General features: G+C 37.7%; 1 protein-coding gene across 3 annotated transcripts in view; it reads right to left on the bottom strand.

The window, feature by feature from the left end:
- LOC137434503 (RNA-binding protein with multiple splicing 2) overlaps positions 1-12,647 on the bottom strand; it is a 237,502-nt gene that overhangs the window by 185,758 nt on the left and 39,097 nt on the right. For all 3 annotated transcript variants that reach the window (XM_068127592.2, XM_068127590.2, XM_068127591.2), the window contains exons 5-6: positions 10,850-11,003; positions 8,872-9,002 (exon numbers count right to left, since the gene is read on the bottom strand). In XM_068127592.2, the coding sequence (XP_067983693.1) occupies positions 8,872-9,002; positions 10,850-11,003 (285 nt within the window). The remainder of the gene's footprint in view (positions 1-8,871; positions 9,003-10,849; positions 11,004-12,647) is intronic.

Here is a 12,647-nt window from a genome sequence, read left to right as displayed (position 1 = left end):
AAATTAAAAACACCTCACAGCCATAAAACACATAATAAAAACACCTCACCACCACGAAATTAAAAACACCTCACAGCCATAAAACACCTAATAAAAACACCTCACAGCCACGAAATTAAAAACACCTCACAGCCATAAAACACCTAATAAAAACACCTCACAGCCATAAAACACGTAATAAAAACCTCACAGCCATAAAACACGTAATAAAAAAACTCACAGCCATAAAACACCTAATAAAAACACCTCAGAGCCATAAAACACCTAATAAAAACACCTTACAGCCACGAAATTAAAAACACCTCACAGCCATAAAACACATAATAAAAACACCTCACCACCACGAAATTGAAAACACCTCACAGCCATAAAACACCTAATAAAAACACCTCACCACCACGAAATTAAAAACACCTCACAGCCATAAAACACATAATAAAAACACCTCACCACCACGAAATTAAAAACACCTCACAGCCATAAAACACATAATAAAAACACCTCACCACCACGAAATTAAAAACACCTCACAGCCATAAAACACCTAATAAAAACACCTTACAGCCACGAAATTAAAAACACCTCACAGCCATAAAACACCTAATAAAAACACCTCACAGCCATAAAACACCGAATAAAAACACCTCACAGCCATAAAACACCTAATAAAAACACCTCACAGCCATAAAACACCGAATAAAAACACCTCACAGTCATAAAACACCTAATAAAAACACCTCACCACCACGAAATTGAAAACACCTCACAGCCATAAAACACATAATAAAAACACCTCACCTCCACGAAATTGAAAACACCTCACAGCCATAAAACACATAATAAAAACACCTCACCACCACGAAATTGAAAACACCTCACAGCCATAAAACACATAATAAAAACACCTCACCACCACGAAATTAAAAACACCTCACAGCCATAAAACACATAATAAAAACACCTCACCACCACGAAATTGAAAACACCTCACAGCCATAAAACATCTAATAAAAACACCTCACAGCCACGAAATTAAAAACACCTCACAGCCATAAAACACATAATAAAAACACCTTACAGCCACGAAATTGAAAACACCTCACAGCCATAAAACATCTAATAAAAACACCTTACAGCCACGAAATTGAAAACACCTCACAGCCATAAAACACCTAATAAAAACACCTTACAGCCACGAAATTGAAAACACCTCACAGCCATAAAACACATAATAAAAACACCTCACCACCACGAAATTGAAAACACCTCACAGCCATAAAACACCTAATAAAAACACCTTACAGCCACGAAATTAAAAACACCTCACAGCCATAAAACATCTAATAAAAACACCTCACCACCACGAAATTAAAAACACCTCACAGCCATAAAACACATAATAAAAACACCTCACCACCACGAAATTAAAAACACCTCACAGCCATAAAACACATAATAAAAACACCTCACCACCACGAAATTGAAAACACCTCACAGCCATAAAACACATAATAAAAACACCTTTCAGCCATGAAATTAAAAACACCTCACAGCCATAAAACATCTAATAAAAACACCTCACAGCCACGAAATTAAAAACACCTCACAGCCATAAAACACATAATAAAAACACCTTACAGCCACGAAATTAACAACACCTCACAGCCATAAAACACCTAATAAAAACACCTCACCACCACGAAATTAAAAACACCTCACAGCCATAAAACACATAATAAAAACACCTTACAGCCACGAAATTAAAAACACCTCACAGCCATAAAACACCTAATAAAAACACCTTACAGCCACGAAATTAAAAACACCTCGCAGCCATAAAACACATAATAAAAACACCTCACCACCACGAAATTAAAAACACCTCACAGCCATAAAACACGTAATAAAAACACCTCACCACCATGAAATTGAAAACACCTCACAGCCATAAAACACATAATAAAAACACCTTACAGCCACGAAATTAAAAACACCTCGCAGCCATAAAACACATAATAAAAACACCTCACCACCACGAAATTAAAAACACCTCACAGCCATAAAACACCTAATAAAAACACCTCACCACCACGAAATTAAAAACACCTCACAGCCATAAAACATCTAATAAAAACACCTCACAGCCACGAAATTAAAAACACCTCACAGCCATAAAACACCTAATAAAAACACCTTACAGCCACGAAATTAAAAACACCTCACAGCCATAAAACACCTAATAAAAACACCTTACAGCCACGAAATTAAAAACACCTCACAGCCATAAAACACCTAATAAAAACACCTTACAGCCACGAAATTAAAAACACCTCACAGCCATAAAACATCTAATAAAAACACCTCACCACCATGAAAATGAAAACACCTCACAGCCATAAAACATCTAATAAAAACACCTTACAGCCACGAAATTAAAAACACCTCACAGCCATAAAACATCTAATAAAAATACCTTACAGCCACAAAATTAAAAACACCTCACAGCCATAAAACACCTAATAAAAACACCTTACAGCCACGAAATTAAAAACACCTCACAGCCATAAAACACCTAATAAAAACACCTCACCACCACGAAATGGAAAACACCTCACAGCCATAAAACACCTAATAAAAACACCTTACAGCCACGAAATTAAAAACACCTCACAGCCATAAAACACCTAATAAAAACACCTTACAGCCACGAAATTAAAAACACCTCACAGCCATAAAACACCTAATAAAAACACCTCACCACCACAAAATTAAAAACACCTCACAGCCATAAAACACGAAATAAAAACACCTCACCACCACGAAATTAAAAACACCTCACAGCCATAAAACACCTAATAAAAACACCTCACAGCCATAAAACACCTAATAAAAACACCTCACAGCCATAAAACACCTAATAAAAACACCTCACAGCCATAAAACACCTAATAAAAACACCTCAGAGCCATAAAACACCTAATAAAAACACCTCACCACCACGAAATTAAAAACACCTCACAGCCATAAAACACCTAATAAAAACACCTTACAGCCACGAAATTAAAAACACCTCACCACCACGAAATTAAAAACACCTCACAGCCATAAAACACCTAATAAAAACACCTCACAGTCATAAAACTCGTAATAAAAACACCTCACCACCACGAAATTAAAAACACCTCACAGCCATAAAACACCTTATAAAAACACCTCACCACCACGAAATTAAAAACACCTCACAGCCATAAAACACCTAATAAAAACACCTACCTCACAGTCATAAAACTCGTAATAAAAACACCTCACCACCACGAAATTAAAAACACCTCACAGCCATAAAACACCTAATAAAAACACCTTACAGCCACGAAATTAAAAACACCTCACAGCCATAAAACACCTAATAAAAACACCTCACAGCCATAAAACACCTAATAAAAACACCTCACAGCCATAAAACACCTAATAAAAACACCTCACAGCCATTAAACACCTAATAAAAACACCTTACAGCCACGAAATTAAAAACACCTCACAGCCATAAAACACCTAATAAAAACACCTTACAGCCACGAAATTAAAAACACCTCACCACCACGAAATTAAAAACACCTCACAGCCATAAAACACGTAATAAAAACACCTCACCACCACGAAATTAAAAACACCTCACAGCCATAAAACACCTAATAAAAACACCTTACAGCCACGAAATTAAAAACACCTCACCAGCACGAAATTAAAAACACCTCACAGCCATAAAACACCTAATAAAAACACCTCACAGCCATAAAACACGTAATAAAAACACCTCACAGCCATAAAACACCTAATAAAAACACCTTACACCACGAAATTAAAAGCACCTCACAGCCATAAAACACCTAATAAAAACACCTTACAGCCACGAAATTAAAAACACCTCACAGCCATAAAACACCTAATAAAAACACCTCACAGCCATAAAACACCTAATAAAAACACCTTACAGCCACGATATTAAAAACACCTCACCACCAAGTAATTAAAAACACCTGACAGCCATAAAACACCTAATAAAAACACCTCACAGCCATAAAACACATAATAAAAACACCTCAGAGCCATAAAACACCTAATAAAAACACCTCAGAGCCATAAAACACCTAATAAAAACACCTCAGAGCCATAAAACACCTAATAAAAACACCTCACAGCCATAAAACACCCAATAAAAACACCTCAGAGCCATAAAACACCTAATAAAAACACCTCACCACCACGAAATTGAAAACACCTCACAGCCATAAAACACCTAATAAAAACACCTTACAGCCACGAAATTAAAAACACCTCACAGCCATAAAACACATAATAAAAACACCTCACCACCACGAAATTGAAAACACCTCACAGCCATAAAACACCTAATAAAAACACCTCACAGCCATAAAACACCTAATAAAAACACCTCACAGCCATAAAACACATAATAAAAACACCTCACCACCATGAAATTGAAAACACCTCACAGCCATAAAACATCTAATAAAAACACCTCACAGCCACGAAATTAAAAACACCTCACAGCCATAAAACACCTAATAAAAACACCTTACAGCCACGAAATTAAAAACACCTCACAGCCATAAAACACCTGATAAAAACACCTTACAGCCACGAAATTAAAAACACCTCACAGCCATAAAACACCTAATAAAAACACCTTACAGCCACGAAATTAAAAACACCTCACAGCCATAAAACACCTAATAAAAACACCTTAGAGCCACGAAATTAAAAACACCTCACAGCCATAAAACATCTAATAAAAACACCTTACAGCCACAAAATTAAAAACACCTCACAGCCATAAAATTAAAAACACCTCACAGCCATAAAACACCTAATAAAAACACCTCACCACCACGAAATTGAAAACACCTCACCACCACAAAATTAAAAACACCTCACAGCCAGAAAACACGAAATAAAAACACCTCACCACCACAAAATTAAAAACACCTCACAGCCATAAAACACCTAATAAAAACACCTCACAGCCATAAAACACCTAATAAAAACACCTCACAGCCATAAAACACCTAATAAAAACACCTCAGAGCCATAAAACACCTAATAAAAACACCTCACCACCACGAAATTAAAAACACACCACCACGAAATTGAAAACACCTCACAGCCATAAAACACATAATAAAAACACCTCACAGCCATAAAACACCTAATAAAAACACCTCAGAGCCATAAAACACCTAATAAAAACACCTCACCACTACGAAATTAAAAACACCTCACAGCCATAAAACACCTAATAAAAACACCTCACAGCTATAAAACACCTAATAAAAACACCTCACCACCACAAAATTAAAAACACCTCACAGCCATAAAACACCTAATGAAAACACCTCACAGCCATAAAACACCTAATAAAAACACCTCAGAGCCATAAAACACCTAATAAAAACACCTCACCACCACGAAATTGAAAACACCTCACAGCCATAAAACACATAATAAAAACACCTCACCACCACGAAATTAAAAACACCTCACAGCCATAAAACACCTAATAAAAACACCTTACAGCCACGAAATTAAAAACACCTCACAGCCATAAAACACATAATAAAAACACCTCACCACCACGAAATTAAAAACACCTCACAGCCATAAAACACCTAATAAAAACACCTCACAGCCACGAAATTAAAAACACCTCACAGCCATAAAACACCTAATAAAAACACCTCACAGCCATAAAACACGTAATAAAAACCTCACAGCCATAAAACACGTAATAAAAAAACTCACAGCCATAAAACACCTAATAAAAACACCTCAGAGCCATAAAACACCTAATAAAAACACCTTACAGCCACGAAATTAAAAACACCTCACAGCCATAAAACACATAATAAAAACACCTCACCACCACGAAATTAAAAACACCTCACAGCCAGAAAACACGAAATAAAAACACCTCACCACCACGAAATTAAAAACACCTCACAGCCATAAAACACCTAATAAAAACACCTCACAGCCATAAAACACCTAATAAAAACACCTCACAGCCATAAAACACCTAATAAAAACACCTCAGAGCCATAAAACACCTAATAAAAACACCTCACCACCACGAAATTAAAAACACACCACCACGAAATTGAAAACACCTCACAGCCATAAAACACATAATAAAAACACCTCACCACCACGAAATTAAAAACACACCACCACGAAATTGAAAACACCTCACAGCCATAAAACACCTAATAAAAACACCTCACCACCACGAAATTAAAAACACACCACCACGAAATTGAAAACACCTCACAGCCATAAAACACATAATAAAAATACCTCACAGCCATAAAACACCTAATAAAAACACCTCAGAGCCATAAAACACCTAATAAAAACACCTCACCACTACGAAATTAAAAACACCTCACAGCCATAAAACACCTAATAAAAACACCTCACAGCTATAAAACACCTAATAAAAACACCTCACCACCACAAAATTAAAAACACCTCACAGCCATAAAACACCTAATGAAAACACCTCACAGCCATAAAACACCTAATAAAAACACCTCAGAGCCATAAAACACCTAATAAAAACACCTCACCACCACGAAATTGAAAACACCTCACAGCCATAAAACACATAATAAAAACACCTCACCACCACGAAATTAAAAACACCTCACAGCCATAAAACACCTAATAAAAACACCTTACAGCCACGAAATTAAAAACACCTCACAGCCATAAAACACATAATAAAAACACCTCACCACCACGAAATTAAAAACACCTCACAGCCATAAAACACCTAATAAAAACACCTCACAGCCACGAAATTAAAAACACCTCACAGCCATAAAACACCTAATAAAAACACCTCACAGCCATAAAACACGTAATAAAAACCTCACAGCCATAAAACACGTAATAAAAAAACTCACAGCCATAAAACACCTAATGAAAACACCTCACAGCCATAAAACACCTAATAAAAACACCTCAGAGCCATAAAACACCTAATAAAAACACCTTACAGCCACGAAATTAAAAACACCTCACAGCCATAAAACACCTAATAAAAACACCTCACCACCACAAAATTAAAAACACCTCACAGCCATAAAACACCTAATGAAAACACCTCACAGCCATAAAACACCTAATAAAAACACCTCAGAGCCATAAAACACCTAATAAAAACACCTTACAGCCACGAAATTAAAAACACCTCACAGCCATAAAACACATAATAAAAACACCTTACAGCCATAAAACACCTAATAAAAAAACTCACAGCCATAAAACACCTAATAAAAACACCTCACAGCCATAAAACACCTAATAAAAACACCTCACAGCCATAAAACACCTAATAAAAACACCTCACAGCCATAAAACACCTAATAAAAACACCTTACAGCCACGAAATTAAAAACACCTCACCACCAAGTAATTCAAAACACCTGACCACCACATAATTATATATACCTCACCACCATGTGATTTAAAAACACCTCACCACCACATAATTATACACACCTCACCACCATGTCATTTAAAAAACACCTCACCACCACATAATTCAAAACCACCACAACGTTATTAAAAATACTTCACAACCACGGAAACAAAAGTTTGAGGGAGTCGTTGAGTGACAACAGACACTGCCCAGATGTGTCGATGTATAGATAAATGACTTTACCCGAGTTGCCGTTTTGTCATGGTTTACACCAATTATAATCAAACAATTATTTTGCACAAATGTATTTGTAATATACGTGATATCACATTTTATAAACAATTGAAGTTGAAAAAAAAATTCCCCCAAAAAAAAAATTGGAATTTTTTTCAAGAATAATACTTTGGATATACCGACGGGAGAGATAGGTGCATACCAGAAGTTTGGTACGATTTCACAAAAGTTTGAGGGAGTAGTTCAGTGACAAGACAACACAAGACAACACAACACAGACACTGCACAGATATATATATATAGATATAATATTAATTTCCTTTTTTAAGGTTGAAGATTAGGTTGTGCAAAGTTGATAAAAGTGATAAAGAAAATAAGGAAACACCAGGTAGTTTGAGAGTAAACATGAATATTTGATTCATACAAGCTTAATGAATGAATGGAACAATGTCAATGAGTAAGAAACGTGAATAAGTGAACAAGCAAAGCTCCTAATTTGAAATAATAAATTCATCCAAGAAAGGGAGGAATGGAATTCTGAATGTTGTGGAATACCGAATATGGTAATATGAAAAATAGACAAAGCTACATACTATTTGTAACTAACACTGGGAATGATGCCAGCGCCATTCCTGCACTGGAATCTTCTTCTTCTTCTTCCTTTGGCTTCTCTATAAAATCCCTTAAGTTCTTGACAGGTATAATCAGGTAGGTGGGTGGTGTTTCTGGCGTAATTCCGTCACAGGATTGTTGTTGTTGTTGTTGTTGTTGTTCTCTGACCCGCATTCATCCTTTATCGAATAACTTTATCGTCATAAAAATCGATTTGTATATATTTTTTTTCGTCATGATACTTGCATGTCAAGAGATCAAACAAAAACCTTGGTGTATCTTGGACTACAAATGTCTTTTTCTTATAACTTTTTGAACTCCCCTCATGAATAAAATATCAAATGAAAATTTAAAGGAGGAATGAATAGTTTAGGAATTAATTAAAATATTTCATTCATTATTAATAAGGTAGGACCAACCATTTAAAAAGGTAAAATAGTGTCCATCTAATTTAAAAAAATTAAATAACAACTAAATAATATATATATATATTGAATTACTCTTTAAGACATGGTAAGACTGACCTGTGTATGTACCGTGGTCGGGAAGGTGAAAGCTGTTTGCGGTAATGGTGGTGGAATCTCTGGGGCAAACAATGGATATGGTGCCCAGGCTTCTGCGCCAGCATGTACCAATGTGGCACCCGCCAGGTCATCTGCGGGGTACATAGGTACAAAGGTACAGGTTTCAGGGCAAACACGCCTTGCATTGCAAGCAACAGAATCTCAGAACGATAAAATGTACTCCTCCAGTGGAGTTACTCCGAGATTTGAGGGTTTGCGGCTGGATTCATGGAGTGTGGTTAATTTGAGTGTTTTCTTGTTGTGTTGTTGTTGCAATGCGATGGCGGTGATGCGATTGTGAACATTGTCCGAGGTTTGTTTAAAGGTGGAGATTGACGTTTGAAACGACGTCGTCGTAGAAAGTTGCTGGTGAGATCTTTTGCGTCTTGAGAGCGGGTGAGTGATACCTTCTGCCAAACGTACAACTCCATAGAACAAGCAACGGTATAAATGAGGCGAAATAATTCAATAATATTGAGCAATGCATGAAATTGTTGTGGCAATAAACAAGGCAGGAATTATGCCAGTTTTACTGGAACGTCAGAAAAAGAAAAAAAAACTTTGGAAAAGAAATTGCCAGCAGGAGAAGGCTGCAGAGGCCTGACAATGTTTGACGGGTGACATCACTAACCAAGCGAATTTGATTGGCTGTCCCACAAAATGACTCGTTTACATTCGTGATTGAAGACTGTGCAAATTTTTTTTAAATCAAATACCAGCAGGTGTATGCAGCATTGCCTGGTGATGTTCTAATCAATCCTGTTTGGATTTTGAAGAAATCAATTTTTTTTTAATGTTTTATTTATTTATTTTTAAATAAAGTGTCCAAGGATCCTGGGTTCGAATCCCGGTCGATCGCTGAATTAACGCCAGGGGGGTTGACTCGGCCTGTCATCCTTCCGAGGTCGGCTAATTGAGTACCAGTTCACTGGTAATTCCCTGTTTGTCGTAAAAAGGCGACAAACAGGGTTGGCAGCAGGAAGGGCATCCGGCCGTAAAACATTGCTTCAAAAAGGGGACTAAAAAACAACAACAACCACGGTCCCCGAAAAGGCCAACCCCCGCTTTGCGGGGAAAAAGGCCTCTAAACGGTGTTTTTTTTTTTTTTTTTTTTAAATAACTTTTTTTACATTAACATTACAATTAACCTAACAATTTATTTTGGCCTAAAACCTTCCCAGCACTCACTGATGAACCTCTGAAAGTGTAACGAAGATCCATTCAGCCATCTCAGAAAAATGGCGACACACAGACTCACACAGATAGACAGACAGATGGACAAACGGCTCTCTTATAGTACAGATGAACAATATTTTTGGAGATTTGCCTTGATCTTGTCCAATGTGACCACCATTTTGCATCTGCACTCCCTTCACTTCCTCCCATGGACATGGTACCGATAACACCAGGATTTACAGAGCTCACCGAACTGTAATTTGTTTCGCCATGCAGTAGCATTTCGTAAATGTTTGGATCTTCAAAACACCAAAACTGAACTTTGTCTGTTTACAACCGCACTTTGGGGGATGGAGGCCTTGTCTGAAAACCAGATGTGTCGGGTTTCTGGATGTTCATTGAAATACTGCAGTCGGAACTTCTTTCCCCCCGCGCTCCCCCCAAGCCCCTTTGATATACGACGCGATGCATTGCTAACAATGTGCAGCACTTACTGACCTGCGAAGAAAGGAAAAGCGTCATTTAATGGGACATTGGGACACCCTTTAGTTCACACTTCACAGTGGGTACAGTTGGTGCATTGCAGCTCGACTCCGAGTGTACGCACAACGTCCGTTAATGGCAGCGAACTCGAGTGAGCTCAAAAGGGAAAAATGTGACCATAAACGCAACCAAGAATGCACCCTTAAAAGGCCTCTCCGTCGTGACACAGATCGATTGCATACAAGCGGCGAATCACTTCACTACATCGCGCCCGACGCACAAGGCTCGCGGGTGATGAAATGTGGACCGAAGACCGGGTGAAGCATGGACGCCGCGTTAGGCACTCCCACGAGCTTGCTCTTGGCCGTCTTGGTATTGCTTTTTGCAAATTCCAAACGCAGGGTCTGTGGACACTCTGGGTCGAATCGCACTCCCTAGGGAATTGGCACAAGAATGGGTGAGGGGAAAGAAACATTGCCAGGTTGACATTTTGTCTCAGCCCAGTGGTTATGGTGTCCAGTTGTAGATCTATGTAATTTCTGGCCATTGCTTCGACGATATTTTATGTGTTCACCAAGAGACTGAAATTAATCTCCAGCTTGGTGAACCAAAGCTGATGGAATTATGATAAATTACGAGATGAGTCATTCTATAATTCACAAGAATTGCTTTACGATTCAATTAATGCAAATAGGATTTTCCAAAGGTCAGGATAAAATAAAAGTACATATTGATGAAAAAAGGAAGATTAGAATGATGGAAAAATATATGCTGCGGTTCAATGGCGATACATGAATTAAGCAGAGACCGCAAACAGCAACGACATTTTAAAATAATATTGGTGATTTAACCCTTTGCTTGCTTTTGACTGAACTAGTACACCCGCTCACTACGGAAGTGGAAATAAGGGTCATTTCTCTTTGGGGTATTTGGATTACAGTAGATCTATGGTCGGATCTCAAGAACATTGGGTGTGTGTTCATTTACCAAGTTCCTTGTGGAGAGATCGCCAAGTGGTTTAAGCATTCGAGCAAACATTGCATTCAAAACAGTTAAGAAACGGCTGGCTTGGCAAGCGCTAGCTAGCGGCTTGGTAAAGGAGCACAACCCAAGCTTCTCCCTTTCAGTTTCGTATGAAACAGCGGGAGCGAGTTTCAAAAGTTCGCTACGAAAAATGCCACGGTAGCGGCAGAAAGGGCCATATTATTAACCCAACATTTGTGGGTTATATAGAGTACAGTAGATCTTCGTTCAGTTCTGTAAGTACACCTTACTTCACGGATGTCGGGATTCCTCCAAATTTCTTCATTTAGTGTTATAAAGAGCATTAGCGACTGTTTAAAAAGCTAAGCATACGTGTTTGTGGTTTATAATATTTTTACTTCCTGTAGAAGCCGTTGCTCCCACGGAAACGCCATTATAACGATAAGCTATTTATACACGTTATCACTGCAGGAAAAAAGCCTTGGGGGAAGTGGGACATTATTAGTATTAATATTGTTTTGTAATAACATTAATAATGTGCGATTAACATTCATTTTGTTATTAAAAGCGTCTTTGGAAAAACGCCACGATAAATCTTATTCTTTGGACAAACGCCACGATAAAGCTAATTTAACATTGATATACACCTCAACATGCAACGCCATTGCTGCCAATGGTGGGGAAAACCCGCTTGGGGGAGAAAACCCCCTTGGGGGTGGGGGGGCAAATGAATGCGCTACAACCTTCATTATGTAACCCTTCATCATCCTCTCAAGTTTGGTTGAGATTGGATAAGTAAGGACGGAATGTATTGGCACAAAAATTCATCAGACAGACCCACAGACACGAAATGGCGTATTTTAGTATGAGATAATCGGCTTACATTTTTCAAACAGCAACAAATGATGATCCTCTTTTTCTTTTCTTCGCCAAAATATGGATTACAAAATAAATGTGATGACATGAACCACTTGGGAGAAAATGGGGTAATATGGACCCATGATTGAGTAATAATAATGGACCGCATTGAGGGGGAATGTGGGGTAATATGTGGGCTCGCATCGCAGACAGGTTGGTGGCCTCTCCATATTGAA

Source organism: Myxine glutinosa, chromosome 10, assembly GCF_964187855.1.
Source record: "Myxine glutinosa chromosome 10, kmMyxGlut1.1, whole genome shotgun sequence".
Lineage (NCBI taxonomy): Eukaryota > Metazoa > Chordata > Myxini > Myxiniformes > Myxinidae > Myxine > Myxine glutinosa.
This window is presented reverse-complemented; position numbering and strand designations above follow the sequence as displayed.